The 18,297-nt window shown below is 43.6% G+C and overlaps 1 protein-coding gene across 2 annotated transcripts in view; it reads right to left on the bottom strand.

The window, feature by feature from the left end:
- LOC147023575 (uncharacterized protein KIAA1755-like) overlaps positions 1–11,309 on the bottom strand; it is a 121,181-nt gene extending 109,872 nt beyond the window's left edge. Inside the window, exon 1 of one of the 2 annotated variants that reach the window (XM_085889084.1) lies at positions 11,114–11,309. In XM_085889084.1, the coding sequence (XP_085745210.1) occupies positions 11,114–11,116 (3 nt within the window). In that variant the 5' untranslated portion in view covers positions 11,117–11,309. The remainder of the gene's footprint in view (positions 1–11,113) is intronic. The other variant, XM_085889082.1, reaches the window with a different exon arrangement.
- Between the last annotated feature and the right edge of the window lie 6,988 nt (positions 11,310–18,297).

The following is an 18,297-nucleotide window of genomic DNA, read 5'->3' as shown; positions in this document are numbered from 1 at the left end:
TATTGTATGCAAGAGAAAGATTGTTCCCTAAAATGGCTCACAAAGCTTCTAAAATAAGCCAAAATACTTGGAAAGGTACCTGAGAGAAAGGGGTGTACCACTAGACAATGAAAGACTTGGAGAAGTTTAGCATCCAGCCGACAGGATGGATGGATGTCTGCAATGGGAAATATGATGCTGTGCATTACCAACAAAGTAAAGGCTACAAACTCGTCAAACATCATCTTCATGACATGAAAATAAACAAAGCTTGTGTCAGCCATTATGTACTTGGGAGCAAGATGTACGAGGTAGACTTCCCTGAGGGAGGACCTTATCTGGTTTGGGTACTTATCAGTGATTTGGGGGGGGGGAAGTTATATTGTTACGAATCTGGAAGCCTTTGCACACAAACAGACAGCCGTCCCCAGAGCTTAGTTATTTCGATAAGTATGTGTTTATAGTTAGAATCCCTCCTTCGGTCTAATGGGAATTTCGTGTGTGCACAGAGTTATTTTTTAGTTAAGTTTTTACAACAATGACGACAACAACAATTATTACTACATCCACTACAACGCCACCGTCCCACACTCGACCCAGTCGCCATTGCCCACGTGTTTTTGGCTGAAGGCGTGGGCAGAGCCTCCATCGCCTCAGATCGAGGCTCCGCCCCAAGGCAGGGCATGGACGTTTCCTTCAGCGAATGAGCGAAGGGCGAGCATGACACGCATGCCCCAGCCAATCGGGAGGTGACCACGAGTCATCTGACAACCCCTCGTCCAATCAGGAGGCGAGTGGCAACGACAAGAGACCCCTCCCACCTCAGAAGAGTGGACTGGTTGTGAGGACCAGGGTTCGGGAGAGAAGGGATCGTGGCGATTGCCGAGCGGTCGTCGACGAGGGCTCTGCAGACGGTCATGGTCGTGGTTGGAGCCGTCTGTGGACCTTTGGAGGGCAAGTCTGGTGACCGAGCAGCCAGGGTCGTGGGCCTTGGACTTCGGGTCATGGGTTTGAGTCCCACCGTGGTGGTTCGAGTTGATGCGTCTGCACGAGGCGGGACAAGTACCCCGGCCCGGCTCTACCGGATAGACCCACGGGGTCCAGTTTCGTGTGTGTGTGTGTGTGTGTGTGTGTGTGTGTGTGTGTGTGTGTGTGTGTGTGTGTGTGTGTGTCCGTGGGCCCCATCTTTAAGTGGGATTGTTAAGTGCTTTTGCTCGTACATTGCCTGCTTTTTATTCGTGATAACTCTGCTCTGTGTCCCCCTACGTGATTATTCTTTGTAAAATAAACCCCTGTTAAATTACCAGCTCGTTTTCTGTGCTTTCCTTCATTGGCCGAGCAAGGTGCGTATTGAGAATTAGTAAGGCCATTTGGGCCAGCAAGTTGTCATTGGGACCGGCGCGGCTCTGGTAACTCCGCTCGGTTACGCTGGATCCGAGTCGGTACCTGCGACGCGGTCCGGACAGAGTTGGCCAAGGGTGTGGTTTCCACGAGAGCTAAACGGTGTGAGTACTTAGGTAAATTGGAATAGAAAAGTGGACCCTACATCACGCTGTCAAAACATTGGCGACCACGGTCCTTTAAGTGACTCGTCGGCTCCAGAGTTATCTGGGGTGACGACCTATAAATTCCGGGTGTTTGGTGGGAGACGACTCAACTGCTCCACGTAGTGGTCGTTTATCGCCGCCGAACCCCGGCCCACAACAATATCTGGGGCTTGTGAATGCACAGCGTAAGTTTTAAAATGAACTTTTAAAATGATGGCATTTACTCTTAAACATGATTGGGGGGGGGGGGGGGTGAGGGGTACAGGAGCTTTGAGAGCCGTTATAAATATTGTTACGGCTGTGGAAATTCGCATTACACCATAAGGGACCCTCAGGTGAGATATCTTCATAGGTACATGTGTAGTTAGCCCATACCCGTTGTATAGAGGGAATTTATGTGATCCATCCGGGCTGCGACGCTTTGAGTCAGTCGTTTTTCTTTCTCTATCTTTTATTTCAAACACACAACATTTCAACAACCACGCCATCCCCATCACAGCGCCAACCACACTGCAACCACGCCACCTCCACTACATCTTCGCCACTACGTCCGCTTCCGAATGGCAAACAAAGGCGCCAAGGAGGGAACTGCGAGGATGCGCAGGTTTCCCCACCTGTTCCTTCCGTTTGACTTCCCCGCGCTTTGGAGTGGAGGAGGGGCGATGCAGGTCAAAGGTCAGAGGTCATGTAAAGGAGGGGCCTCTTTTTGGGGAACAATTCTCTGGATCCGAGCTAAATACTGACCCCCCCCGGCCCCCGCACGGGGCGGGGTGGAGGGAAAGCGCGAGGGAACGCCCTTTTCGGGAACCCTCTCGAAGGAAGGTGGAGCCGAGAACGGGGCGGGGAGAAGGGCGGAGCCCCGCGCGATAAAAGACGGACACGAGCGGGCGCGCTTCCTCTTCCGCCTCTTCCTTTTCGTCTTGGCTGGTGGTCTGGTTGGTCTTCGGAAAGAGGTCCTGCGCCCGCGCCTTGGCGAGTGGCCCTGTCACGAAGGCACGGACGGGAGACGCGGCAGCGCCCGTTGCGAGGTGGACCTGTGCGTCTGGACGGGGAGTGCCGGAGAGGGTTCGCCGGCCGCGAGAGAGGTCGGGGCCAAGGGCGACCACGCTGACGGTCGCGGGAGAGGGACTGACCAGCCATAAAAGGGAAATCGCGACTTTTCTTTCTTTTCTTTGGGGTTTTTGTGCAAATGTCTGTGGGTGGCGCCAGTCTGGCTCAAGCAGTATTGTTTTAAGTGTTGCCGTGTGTACGCGTATTCGGTTGTAGCTCTGCATCGTTTCTTTTGTTTTAATTGCTATATGTGCATTTTTCATTACTGTATGACTGTAAATACGTGCCTTCCGTGCTTGTCTGTGTGTGTGTGTGTGAATAAAAATGCTTGCTTATTGAACTGTTCCCGCTCTGCTTCATCTCTTTTCCTTTTTATTGACCCTCCATCTTGCATCACGGAAAGGGGTTCGTAGTGGGTGCAACATCCCGGTAATCAATTGGAACCGTCAAGGCTGACGATAACACCGCTTGGTTGTCACTGTAGCATGGAACGGACCGCTTAAGCGGTTCGTGTCCGGAGTCGGCCTGTGGCGTGGTACGATCGCCCGGTCGACCATTCGCGCAGGTACTTAGGTAGATCGAATTTGGCGAGCAACCCTATCCAGCGCGGGTGGGCAATTGGCACGAATATGGTGAGGTTAAACCCCCACTCGTGACTAGCTCCCGGCGTTGTTCCGAGAGGGTCACGACTGAATTGTCTGTCCGGTGGGCGACGTGCCGCGATTCGAGTTACGTGGCCGTTCGCACACCGGCGGGCGCGAATTCGCAACAATATATTGGTTGATCGACTCCAGGGCCACAGGTGAAATTATGTGTTTTGCATCGACTGCAAGAAGTGTGTGTGTGTGTGTGTGTGTGTGTGTGTGCGTGTGCGTGTGCGTGTGCGTGTGCGTGTGCGTGTGTCCGTGGACCCCGTCTTTAAGTGGGATTGTGAAGTGCTTTTGCTCATTGTGCATTGCCTGCCTTTTATTCGTGATAACTCTGCTCTGTGTCCCCCCCACGCGATTATTCTTTGTAAAATAAACCCGTTAAATTACCAGCTCGTTTTCTGTGCTTTCCTTCATTGGCTGAGCAAGGTGCGTATGGAGAATTAGTAAGGCCATTTGGGCCAGCAAGTTGTCATTGGGACCGGCGCGGCTCTGGTAACTCCGCTCGGTTACGCTGGATCCGAGTCGGTACCTGCGACTCGGTCCGGACAGAGTCGGCCAAGGGTGTGGTTTCCACGGTTGCTAAATGGTGTGAGTACTTAGGTAAATTGGAATAGACAAGTGGACCCTACATCACGCCGTCAAAACATTGGCGACCACGGTCCTTTAAGTGACCCGTCGGCTCCAGAGTTAACTGGGGTGACGACCTATAAATTCCGGGTATTTGGTGGGAGACGACTCTACTGCTCCACATAGTGGTCGTTTATCACCACCGAACCCCGGCCCACAACAATATCTGGGGCTTGTGAATCCACAGCGTAAGTTTTAAAATGAACTTTTAAAATGACGGCATTTACTCTTAAACATGTTTGGGGGGGGGGGTGTGGGGGTACAAGAGCTTTGAGAGCTGTTATAAATATATTGGTTGATTGACTCCAGGGCCACAGGTGAAATTATGTGTTTTGCATCTACTGCAAGGAGAAGTGTGTGTGTGTGTGTGTGTGTGTGTGTGTGTGTGTGTGTGTGTGTGTGTGTGTGTGTGTGTGTGTGTGTGTGTGTGTGTGTGTGTGTGGGTGTGTGTGTGTGTGTGTGTGTCTGTGTGTGTGTGTGTGTGTGTGTTAGAATTGGTAGGAAGAGTTGTGTGTGAAAAAACGAGATGTGTGTGACGATTGACATTTCTTTTGGTGAGGCTTCTCCCATTGATTAGTCATTATTTTTTGGTGGAAAATTCACTACACTTTCTTAGATATTTATGTATTTATTTGATTCTTGTGCATTTGTGAAAACGATGGGTTAACAGACTGCCTGGACGCAAATGAGGTTGTGGATCTACTGATTTACGTAATCTACTAATGTGGATCTGTGACAGGTTGTGGATCCGCCATTTGGAGAGGTTCTGTGGTGAACGGACAAATACCTCGAGGATGAATGGTGCCCAGCTGATTATCGATGCGGTCGGGAAAGTGTGTGTGCACGTGTGTGTTTTTGTATGCGTGATAGAATTGTTAGGAACAGTTGTGTGTCAAAAAAGACAAGGTGTGTGTGTGTGTGTGTGTGTGTGTTGTTGTTGGTAGTTATCTCCATATGCAGGTTTCAGAGGGTGGAATGGAGTCCTCCCAGGTCTTGAAGTATCCTCCACCATTTTGGAAAAGCAGGGTGGGGGGGGGGAGGTGGAATCACGATTCATTTCATGGACCAAGCTATGAAGTTGTGTTTTTCTCAAAGGTTTGGTTTCAAAGGTTCTTTTCAGGATAGTCACTGAGCTCTGGACAGATTCCAACTGCAATATGTTTGTATTAATATTCCCAGGGATGGTTTTTAATATCTCTAAGGTTCTTCTTCATCATTCTCGGTGCTCCAATGATTACTGGTACAATGTCGGTGCTCTTCAGATTCCAAGATGTTTTCACTTCATTTTTGAGATCTTAATATTTGGTCATTTTCTTCATTTCTGCATTGTTTAGGCCAAAATCACTGGGAGCTGAGACCTGAATTGTCAATGTCGTTTTTTCTTTTTTATCCCCAAGTACTATTATATATCTTGTCACAATGGGTGTTTTCTATGTTCACGCTCTGTAGGATCATCAGGTCGTATGTGAGCGTTACTTTCTTGTTCTCAATTATCGCTTTTGGTTCATGTTTCCATGAGTTTTCTGGGATTGGGATGTTGAAGTTTTTGCAGATGTGGCAGTGGATTACTCTCCAAACCCTGTTGTGCCGACATGTGTTGTGTCGAGCCCTGTTGTGCTTACATGTGTTGTGTGTAGAGCTGTTCCGACATGAGTGTTTAACATCCCGATTGGAGGTGGCTCGTACTTTCTGTTTCTAACTTGCAGAACTTACACTTGACCGAATGACTCAGTCCTGCTATTTTCTTAAAGCCATTCGTGTAGTGTCCTTGGTCTTGGGAATTAAGAATGATTAGTTCTCCATCACAGTTGAGCTGACCTCTTCTTAGCCATTCCAATAAACCTTCGTTCTCTATGCCCAATCTGTCCAACTTTGTTCTGTATCATCCTGCTCTTTTGTCGTTTTTTCAGTTGTCGGTGTATATCTGTTGATATTTCACTTTATATTTTTCTTTCATCTTTTTTGCCATCGGTTGAGCTATATTCATTGCTGTTTCGGTTTCATGCGTGACAACTTCTATTTGCACCCGTCTTTGGAACATCTTTGCGAGGTGGATTAGGGATACTGTCTCTGGCATGCTGTCTCCGTGTTTGCGTACAAATTAGTTTCTGTAGTGTGTTGAATTTTTCATGCAGTCAGTCCGACAGATGTCATTCTGTGTACTTGGTTGCGTTCAATCAGGTCGCTACTTCCTTCCCGTCTTGGCAGGTACATTCTCGGGATGCACTGATTTTTGTGGAACATTGTGTGGATGGTAAGTTTTCTTCTTTCCATATCTTGCATTTTGGCTCACGTCTGGATGCAGACCTAACAGCTAACACCTCTCCTACCAGGTCACGTGGTGTCTCTAGTGGCGGCTCTCCTTCCTCGGACCGGTCTACTGCTTGCAGTGACTGGTCCATGGTACGGCTGGGCTCATGGGGACACGTCCCTCCGACGAGACACGCGGTATTACCGCAACGTCTCAGGAGGGGGCCACCCGAGACACGGGTCCTACTCCCCTCTCCCAGAACAACTCCATGGTGCTTGCGACTCTCTGTGTGCGGCCCTCTCAGGAGAGTCTGTTATTGTCGACGATGTGCTTTCCGTCGACTTCCTCAATCTCTTGACCTGCTTTGGCTGAGCCGTACATGGTTAACTGCAGTGTCATTGCATGCTATATTTCGTCTACATGGCACTCTCAGTGAGCACTGTGCCCCACACTCTTCTGGGCAGATGGTCTTGCTCACCATGCCAGTTGTGCAGATCCGATGGACTGGATTTGAGTGCTGGGTCGGCGCTCATCGCAGGGGGCCACAAGTGAACCAATATTGGGATGGTGCACAGCCTCAAACTGCTACGGACATCCACTCTGGTGGTCTGGGGCTTCAGTCGATCACCTCTGAGCAGTGGTGGTCAACACCTGACACACGGTGCAGTACATCTGAGGCAGGGAGGGGGGAGTACAACAGGCCAGGGCATTTACACCCTGGTCGGGGAGGTGTCGAGCTGGCGCTGACTCCTCCCCATGACTCCACCTTGCGTTTATTGATTTCAGTTTGTGGCCAGTTTATTATTCCGCAGCTCTATTGGAATACTGGTATTGCTAGTTGGTAGATGGCTTTGATTTTGTTTCTTGAGGTAAGGTATGTTTTCAGTATCGGTCTCAATCTACGCAAGTATTCTCTGGCAATTCGTTTGCGCATTTGTTTGTGACACATTTAGTGGCACTCTTCCACTCCAAGGTATTTGTATGATGCTTCATTGTTTAGATCCTGCATTGTTGTATCTCAGTCGATTTGTATATTGATTTACCTTGAATGAATGTGCACATGGAACACTTATCTAGGCCAAATTCCATTGGAATGTCAGAGTACGCTTTCACCAATTCCAGGTGTTCTACCAATCTTTCATCGTTTGGTGCAAAGAGTTTTTTGATCATCCATGTACAATAGATATGTCACCTTTCCTGGCTCTTTGGAAGTTCTCTTGTTTGACGTTAGGGTGTAGTAGCCATGTCCTTGCTCATCAATGAGGTTGTTCCATGGGTCCAGGGCTAGGCAAAACAGGAGGGGGAAAGGCTATCACCCTGGAAGATCCGGCGACGTATCTTCATTCCTGGAATTTTGATCTTTCCCTCTGAGTGTTGCAGTGTGTGTGCGTGTGTGTGCGCGCGCGCACGCGCGCGCACGCGCGCGCGCATCGCCGGCACACATTTGTATTAACAAGAAATGGTAGGAGCTCAACACCTGTCATCAATGGATATGTATTGTATTTCCTATATTTACGGGAATCCGATTTGCATCCAGGAACACAATTAGGGTTCACAATTTTGAAATTGCCACTCTTTCGTTTAAAATGCTGAAAAACATGTTGAAAAGTCCATTTAAATTTGATTTTGCCCTCACAATGGCAGGTTAAAAGTGTCCCAGTTCATTCAAGCATGTCACTGAAAATAAACAAAATGCATGTGCAAAATGCCTCATTAGCATTCATATGTCATTTTGAAAGCCTTGTATTGTTCCAACTTTGTTCAAGTCAGGATACAAATGAGTCTGGCCAAACATCACAGCACAAATCACCACACAATCTAATGAGTTGATCACCAAGATGGATGAAATGAAATGAATAGTTGTGATTTTTTTTCGAAATTTTCTGTTTAAACCTCCATTTTAATCACCTTTGAAACACCAGGTCTGCATTGAGACCAATCACATGGAATTCATTACTGAGAGCAATGTTATCAGATAAATGAAGGGAGATAAGTAAGCCTATGCTCCAATTAATTAATTAATATAAGAGGTGTAAATAATTAATTTTTTAATATGCATCTAGTGATGCTACAAAAATCTTACAACCTTGTTTTAGTTAATGTCAGACAATGGACGTACAGATCAACAATCTCACATGGATAAACGTGGTGCTTTGCCCAAACAAAAATATCTTTTTTTTCCCTGAAAATATTGCAACAATATACCAACACACACATTGCTCTCAGTTGTTTACAAACAAGGCCTTTGTGATGGTAGACCATATTGCATTTAAAAGTTGCCAACAACTTCAATGGCTCTGCCAGAAAGAACAAAACTGCAAAATCTGGAGCATTAGGCAGTGCACAGCCCTCATTTTAATGTCATTTTCTTTCGTTCTTTTACCACCCCAAGGTAATTGCAACACGAGCTAAACAAAATCTCAAAATGACTCGAAGACGTGTATAATTATTATTATAGTGCAGTGGCAGCTCTTATGTACTTCCAAGGTATACTTTCTCGATATTGGCCATGACAATGAAGTCAACAATGCCTTATCAGTTGATGAACATCACTCCACTTTTTGATAACTCGAGAACTGTCCTTATTTGTATATTCATATTTACAACTTGAAAAGTAATGGCAAATAAACTGAACAATTCTAAGAATAAGCAAGGTAGGACAGAGAACAGATCAATGTTATGAACTCTCACCTAAATTGCATCATGCTAGGTTTAAGTCTACCTCAAAAACAAAAAAATTGTGACTCAAAGACTGTTATGACAATAACTAGCCGAGAGAGAGTACCCGCTCTATGGGTGATCTTGTTCCAAGCATGCAACACATTCTTATGACGAATGCCTTTATTTTGGTGGTGTATAGGCAAGTGACAGCTCTGTACAGGAAAGTAAATAACCCGGGTTATGTGCATGAAGCAAAAACATACTGACTGCTTACAATCCAAAACACCTCACGACACTGGAAAACGTCGAGACGGGAATACTGTACTGTAAACGATGGGGACTTGTAATACCCTCCCCCACCTGGAGGCGGCGTGACACGATACCCATTTACATCGATAATTTGCATCTCCTTCCCCTTAAGACCACTGGTAAAGATAAAAAATACCCCTATACATTAACTGGGGTTATGCTGATCCTCAGTAGTAAGTCTGGATGGAATTGGGCCAGAACTGAAGGAAGAGTCGCCCGACAAACAACCCCACAAACACCGGTCAGGGAATTATAGCAAGGAAGCTTCCTTCAAATCCTTCATTGATCAGCATAAATATGTAGCCACATACACATCTACTGTTTGCACTTGTTTGTCACACCATAACCAAATAATGTTACAAAAGGGAATGATGGAGAGAGCATGCATTTTAGAGTCGATCAAAAATACATATCAAATACATACTCATCAGCAGATAACAAATGATGTGCGATAAAGCCAACAAATTGGTTGAAAAGTACATTTGAATAAAAGCTGAAAATGTTTGTGAATTAGGAAAAAAAGAGAGAGAAAGAAAAAGGACATTCATAGATGTATCATGGACAAAAAGGTATCAGAAGAAGCTTTGCTTAAACCTGAATGCATACAGCAACAGAATATTGACTGAAGTTCACAATGCTTACCGATTAGCCCTGATTACAACATGTGATTATATATGGGGGGGGGGGGGGAGTGAGGTCGAGATGTATGAATAAAATGTTAAGGAAATCAAACATAGCCTAAACTGACAAGTTCAAAAATACTGAACATCGTTTCCAAAATGTTCCTGGAAAAGTTTCTGGTGCAACATTATGGTGAACAAACTTCGAACGATTTTAATCATTCAAAACTTGTTGCAAAGTCAACTTGTTTTAAAAGGATGGTTCCCCCTGAATTCCCTTCCAGCATGGATTCACATTTTCCAACCAATGACACCTGGATAAAGTCAGATGTCCCCATGTAAGAACACAGGGATTACGAGTACAATATCATTTTAAAACTTGGGTGAGCAGATTGTGTAGATGGGCAATTTGACAAAACACAATGACTAAACAATAATTTAGATTCCAGAGGCAAAATTATACTCCAGCTCAGAAAACAAAAATTGCAATTACATTAAGGTAGCCAGATCATCAAACTAAACATTGAACTCCATGACCCAAATATCCACCCCAGTGAACAAACCTAAATTCACCATTGCTCAAGAAAAGGAACCCTCTCAACTGCATTTATGTCAAACGATGTTTGTTTTTCAGGAGTTTAACCATGAAATGAGGATCTATTTAGAACTCGCTCAATAACTCAGACAACTTTATTGTAATAATAGTTTGTAATGTCAGGTTGTGGAATGTAGAATGCAATAAGAAAGAAAAGGGTGACTGAAACATCACATAAAAAAACTTGGGAAATATCCACGAGGATTTAAACACAAACCAGATGATATAACTAGCTCTCCTGCCCAGATCAAATCAAATCTACTCGATAGATTGTGGCAGCAAGGTTGCTTGCATGGAACTCCAGCCAACTATGAAAACAAAGTGACAAAGTGAAATGGGGGAATTTACATGAAGGGCAACAGTGACATCAGTTGGGCAGAAATCACTGCCCTTAAACGAGCAACACCTTATGACAGCAAACACAGTGAGGGCAGTGCACAGCATGGGGTAACAGTTTTCCAAAGAGGACCGTGGGAAATCTTGAACAGACGCTGCAAGGTTCTGTCAAACATTGTCAAAACATCGATTTCAGGTTACTCAGCATTTCTGGGTCAATGCACGCTACTGCTCTAAAAGGGATAATCGCACTCACCCAAGCTTTCACCAAAGATACAAGTTCATGGGAGGAATATTTAACCATGAAATTAGAATGAGTTTTTCTACCTACTCGCCGTTCGTTAGCAGAGTATCAGACAAGCGCTTAAAAGGGTTTGGAACAAAGTTATAACGTGCGCACTGTAACTGTGAAAATCAAAGTTTGTGAAACCTTTTTATGGAATTAAATTAAATGACCATCAAATATCGACTCAAAGAAAATATGTTACCATGATGTCCTTCCACTGGAATAAAAGAAAGGTCCACAATGAATCGCCCGTGAGAGCCCCCTTTCTTGCCCCTTGCTGCTCGGTGAGTGCTCCACCAACGCTTTCGGTCGGCCCTGGGAAGAATGTCCCGGCTTATGTGCACACGCCAGGCCAAGCCGTGATGGGATAGGATGGGTTGGAAAACATAGCCTTTTGCGCCCGCCCGCAATCCCAAGCAGGAAGGGGCTGGCAGAGCTCAGTGAATGGAGCCAGTGTGTGTGCTGCAGCCAATCAGGCAGAGCAATGGGGGTGGGGCAAAAAAAGGCGGTCAAGGGTTTTATGGCAGACAGACTGCTTGATCCAGTCAATTACTGCCAGAACTGTTAACTTTCTTTTCAAAAGCTCCCATACGGCCTGAATATCGAGCACCATAACGAATATGCCATTTAATGCATGCTTCCAAAAGCCATAAACCTCACAGGAACAGTCTTGTTAGTTAGTTTATATTTTTGAGGTTGAAGGCATCAAAATATCTGTTGATCATACTCTTATAACATGTTCAAATCCCATTCTCTGTATCACATAAATGCGTGTCATTTTCACTTGAGGAATTGGTACCTGCTGATACTCAGGCTTGCACTGCATACTGCATCGACAAAGACAGACCAAATCATGGTCAGAAAATGCTTGTGAGTCACTTGTAATTTCCATGAGCAGAAAACACCAATCATCATTTTTTTTTTTACAAAATTAGATTGTGACATAAAACAAATACAATCAAAAGCACCCAACCCAAACATCCTCGTATTTCCATTAAAACAAATCCAAACACAACAGCCAAAAATTTTAAGAGTTATTTTATTCCCAAGAAGAAGGATAAATTGTGCATTCCCATATCCGTTAGATGTCAAGGCACAAAAGTTGTACTCCACTGCAACATCTGCCTTATCCATGCATGTGCACTGTTGGAATTGTGGCAGGGTGGTCACGTGCAAAGGGGTGTAGAGGGGAAGGAGGGGGAGATGGAGGAAAAGCTTCGACACGTGCCGCTCCACAGCTGCAGAACGGCACTGCTCATAGTGGATCCGCTACAGCTGTTTCCTCAAACTTGATAACCGATGCTGCCTCAAAGAAAAGGTATGACGATATCACATCATCTATCATAGCCAAACTACACAAGTCATTAAACATGACCACCATCTTACAATACCAAAATGCCCTTTGCAACCTGATGTTCAATTGTCATGATGCATATGAAAATGGATTTTGGCAGATTACAATCTAATGACACGTCTAACGAAATAATACCGTCTTCAAGGTGGATGATAATGTCAATGTTTAACTTTTACAACGCACACACAGCCATGAAGACCGACCGGAACAATAAAAACATGGGCGAGAGGATGAAACAAAGAGGCACGTCAGACGGCTCAAGTCAGAAAACACAAGCAAACTTGAAATTCAGAAGTAAAAAAAGAAAAGAAAGAAAACAGAATTAAGAGCTGCACAGCGGAGACATATACAACAGTTGTCATCGCAAATGTAACGAGAGCGAAGATGATGGCGCCCCATTGCAAATCCCTACACTTCCCACCTCAGGCAAAGTTGAAAGATGTTAAAAAGTTCCACCAGGAATGACCCAATATCAATTGTTTTTTAGTTTAAATTTCTTCCCCATTTGACCCACTATGACTTCAAGTCCCCAATCCCTGGGGCATGAACCAGGGGTCAAATTTAAAAAAAAACCCATCACATAGCTCATGTCCTCCAATGGTGAAAAAATAATAAATAAAACTTTAAAATCTACCCTTTAATTACATTAATTTTTGGTATTTGACCCTTTGACCCTGCCACCGAGTTGGAGTGGGGGGGGGGGGAATAGGGGGAGGGGTAAAAATTATACTGCTCTCGCCTTCTTCCGAATGATACCTTCTTACCAGGTGGCGATCATAACCACCAAGCTTGGTGAATTTCTGCACAACCATTTAGTAGGAGATAGCATGAAAGACAGACAGACACACAGACATACAGAGCCCATTACAACATCCCCTGTTTTTTTCAAAATGCATTTGGATAAAAATACCAATCCTTGCACATATACACAGTTCATTGCTGTCGACATTTCATCAGTTATACCAAGCTAAGTGTGCTTCCTCATCAAATTATTTAAAACTAGTACTTTGTCGAGCAAGACGAAACAATGTCCTCGGTATGACGACAATGATAAACTTGAACTCGTATCAACATAGTGCTCTACAGGCACACACACTTGAAGTACAACGTTGCCTCTGAAGAACAGGTTCGAAAAAAAGACACAAGAAGAACAGGAAGAAGAACAGGAAGAATAAGAACAGGAAGAACAAGAAGAAGAAGAACAAGAACAGGAAGAACAAGAAGAAGAAGAAGAACAAGAAGAAGAAGAAGAAGAAGAAGAAGAAGAAGAAGAAGAACAAGAAGAAGAAGAACAAGAAGAAGAAGAACAAGAACAAGAAGAAGAAGAACAAGAACAAGAAGAACAAGAAGAAGAGGAACAAGAACAAGAACAAGAACAAGAAGAACAAGAAGAACAAGAACAAGAACAAGAACAAGAACAAGAACAACAAGAACAAGAACAAGAACAAGAACAAGAACAAAAAGAAACAAGCTACCCCTACTTGCTAAAATTCTAAGGATTCAGAGTTTGCAATTATAATTTTACCAGCAAAATAAATTTCAAATTGCAAAATTCAGGGAAGTCACTTGCTGAAATATGTCAGTCAGCTTCAGACGAAAAATAAAAATTGCTTGCAGTTTGGTCTCAAAAACAACTGATGGCCCAAATCAGTTTCAGACAGAATATATCATATTAAAGAATAATAGTCTAACCTGAATGGTGACACAAGTAGGAATTTTAAAAAAACTACAGTCTTAGCATACATAGGTTATCATTTGTACACTATAATTATCAAATGTGTTGGGACAATAAGGATATAAGCAGGGATAGCTATTCATTACCATGTATTCAATTCCTTATTGGCTGTCACTGTCACAAGCACGTGTACCAAATATTGACAGACATCAGGCAGTATAGTACTGTATGTTGATTTCAATAGTTAATTATAGTCGTTTTAACTGTGCCCTTCAGGTGGTGTTCCATGGCATCCAATATAGTTCAGAATGGTTCATTATCTTGCCAAAACGAAGTTTTTGCAAGATATGTAAGTCAGCTTGTATGTTTTTTTTTTGGTTTGTTTGTTTGTCTGTAATCATGTATAAAAAATTCTGCAGAGCAGTTATTGGAAATTTTTGTAACTTCGCATATCAGAGGCCGATAGAGGTTCCTTTCAGTGCACAAAATTTTGAAGGTCAAGGTCAAAGGTCAAGGTCACTGTCACAAATCAGGTGAGTCGACGAAACCCTTATTTTTTGAGTAATTTTGATCGGATCGTCTTCAAACTTTATGGGAATATAGTTCATGGTCTGGCGCTCAGCTGATTAATTTTTGGTGGTGATTGGCCTTGACCTTCATATGTTTTTTGTTTTTTTTGGTCTGTAATCACGTATAAATCACTCTGGAGAGCACAGTTATCATTGGAAATTTTTGTAACTTTGCATATCAGAGGCCTATAGAGGTCCCTTTCAGCGCATAAAATTTTGAAGGTCAAGGTCAAAGGTCAAGGTCACTTTGTCGCAAATCAGGGGAATCGACGAAACCCTTATTTTTTGAGTAATTTTAATCTAATCGTCTGCAAACTTTATGGGAATGTAGTATATGGTTTGGCGCTCAGCTGATTAGTTTTTGGTGGCGATTGCCTTGACCTTCATGGTTAGCGCCTGAGGTCAAACATATTTGACCCCAAGGTGAAATTCTCAAGTTTTAGGAACCATATCGTGTAGTACCTCAAATTGAACATCTCGAAGAGTGCTTTCAAGATATGTCAAGCTTGAGACATTATGATGTCATGAGGCAAACATATTTTTCATGGTTACTCTGTAGAACGATTCTCATCGGAATTTCTCGTAGGCAGATATTCCTCAAGGAGTCGCTCCTGGTGGATAGCAGCTCTGTTAACCTCAGTGTGACCTTAAAGAAGTCACACGTGGTCACCTTTTGGCAAGATACGGGTCACTCTGCGGGTGACATTGGTTTTTCATGTTTTGGCCAGAGGGCGATCTGAGCTGGTGGCATGAGCCAGCCTCATCGTGGTCTTCGAGGTCCAACTGACGATACCGAAGGAATGTGTGCCATAATCCCAATGGTACAAATGACTTTACTATGGTTTAATCGCAAGCACTGCCGAACAGAGAACCCATGCAATTGTGTCCAAAAGAAACTACTTTATGTAAGCTCAATAAGTTTACCATGCATGTAAAAAATTTTTTTAAAGAAAACCAGCACATTTACAACTGGAAAATAGAATTTGAAGCGAATGCATCAATGGATATGCCTCTGTCCACGTGAGATGTCAACCACTATTATGCTTGATCTAAATTAGAGGTCACATGAAAAATTAAAGGTCCCATGAGAGAGCATGAGAGAAAAGACAAAAGTAGAAGAGAGACAATATCAAACGATTCCAACTCCAGTTATCCATCCATCCATCCATCCATTGGGACCATACTCTGTGTGGAGCGTTGGTACTGCCAAAACAGTCTCTTTGGCTATTGGGCAAAATCCTGGATGGGTCGCCACTCCGACACAGGATACCAGCATGCTGGCTCTCATTTTTGCCAACCTCGGAAGGATGACAGGCAGTGTCAACTCACCTGGTATTAATTCAACAGCTGAGTGGGATTTGACCTCAGGATCCCAAGCCCACCACAATAACCATTAAGCCAACACCAGGCATTCTCGAGTTATGATCTGGAAAATAAGTGTCAAAGGGCACACAACGTTTGACCTGCTCAATCTAAAATTGAATCAGTTAATCTTCATATTACTACTGCCCATACTTTTGTCAAGTTTGGTCAAAATCCCTTTATTAATTCACAAGTTATCGCAATAGCAAAATCATCGTGCACGAATGGTCCCAAAAACATTATGGCAGCAGAGGCATTAAATATATTTTACTTCACGTATTTCATGTAACAATTATTCACGTATTTCCAAAAAAAATTACAAGCACTTCAAAATGGGATGATTACACAAGCAAGCTTTAATGATTAAAAAACAAACATCAAATCCATAAAATAATGAGAAGGGCGCTTGGTAGAGCACATACCTCCGACAGGCTGATTAGTTTACGTTTTGTATCCCACTGATAGGCCGGATCTGGATTCAGACCTGAACTAAAAATGAATTGGCTTGTTCTCGTCACCTAACAAACACATCCACCAAGTTTCGTCCGAAATCGTTTGTAACTTTTTGAGATATCGTGCTATATATCTATTTTAGCCCGATCACTCAATCGTTAAGAATCACTTTTTTTTTTAAATTCTAGTATCTGGATTTTCACCAAAATCTAATCAATTTGTCCTTGTCACACTCTCAACCTACCCACAAATTTCATCCATATCCATATCCATCCATAACTTTTTGAGATATCCTGCACGTAAACAAACAACACACAGAGACAGACAGACAGAACTGAAAACATAACATCCGTCCAGCTTCGGTGGGCGGACGTAACTAGAACGGCACTCAGTAAAGCGCACACCTCCACGAGGTTGAACAGTTTGCATTTTATATTCCACCGATAGGCTCGATCTGGATCCGGACCTGAACCAAAATTGAAATGGCTTGTTCTTGCCACCTCCCCAACTCATCCACCAAGTTTTATCATAATCCATCCACAACTTTGCCCCCCCCCCACCTTTCAATGGTGAAGAATCGCTTAAAAAAAATTCTCGTATCTGGATCTTCACCAAAATCGAATCAGTTTGTCCTTGTCACACACCCAACCTGTCCATGAAATTTCATCCGAATCAGTGTTTAACTTTTTGAGATATCCTGCTCCCAAACAGATGGGTGAAAATATAACCTCCATCTACCTTGAGTGGAGGAGGTAATTCACCACAAAAATCTAAAATCTTTTACGACAATTATAATCAGAAAAGATTCACCGTTTCTCTATTTCTTAGTGGAAGGAAGTAAAGCATGCAGCAAAAGGGACAATTGTGAAGTCATAAACACACGTGAAAGTTGAAATGGAAGCCCCCATTTCAATGTAAATGATTTCTTCCACTGAGAACAAGTTTAAACTCATTCTCCGTTACACAGCATTTGGCTGCTAGTTCGTATCATTGCAATGTAGCTTGGCCAAGTAGCTAATGCAGTTATACCTGTAGATTAGGGCAGGAATTTCATTTGGATGCCAGCGATAACTTGCCATCGCTTCGCCAAAAGACACTGTGGGATCTTTAATGCTTCCTCCCTACCCCCCACACGATTAAGCTGGCAGATAGGTTCCCATCTTATCATCCACGCCTCTGCATTATCCTGCAAAGACTTAACGCCCCTGACAATGGGGAGAAGGGTGGAGGTGGGAAGTAAGGCAGCATAATTTCTCTAATGAACAAAGCCACAAGCCGCTCCTGGTGCCAATATAATAGCATTGTTTGTTGTGCCAACTTGAGCTACCACACAGCAGGTAGGCCACATGTGTTGCAGCACCAACCAGGCCTCATCTCAGTACAACCAGGTTGGATATGGTTTGGGCTTCAAGAGGTTGAACTATTGCTCACATTCAACCACTCAACTGCAGTCTTACTGTGACTCCCTTCAGAAAAAAAGGCTGCACGACAACTCCCGTGGCCTGGTCGTATGCAATCTCTGAATCTCATTTGGGTGGTGCAGTGACAATGCCTGCCTGCTGCATTCAGTGCTGGAATCTAAACCACTTCACATTAGAGGCCCATTTATACAGCTGCTAGTGAACAAAAAAAGTAATTTGTTGCATCTTGACTATTAGTTTTCATTTGCTGAATGGCAAGATCTAGAGAAAAGACAACACAGACAAGCCAATGAAGCGATAATCTTTTTACAGAAGGTGGACATAAAATTAATTATAGAAAGGAGTATTTATGCATTCCAACACTATAAATAATGAAGCACAGCATGTTTAATGCAACTTTAAAGTCAGGGCAACACCTTTAACACAGCGGGATTGTGATATTAAAGTCGATCTACATACAGATGGACAAAGAACAAATATCTCTGGATATTGCACAGGAGAGGAACCTCAATGCCATAAAATACATGCCTGTCCGCAAGGCAAAATGGTAGG

Source organism: Eptatretus burgeri, chromosome 7, assembly GCF_056783735.1.
Source record: "Eptatretus burgeri isolate ZD-2024b chromosome 7, Ebu_testis_v1, whole genome shotgun sequence".
NCBI classification, from domain to species: domain Eukaryota; kingdom Metazoa; phylum Chordata; class Myxini; order Myxiniformes; family Myxinidae; genus Eptatretus; species Eptatretus burgeri.
The sequence above is the reverse complement of the archived record's forward strand: the minus strand, read 5'-3'. Positions and strand labels throughout refer to the sequence as shown.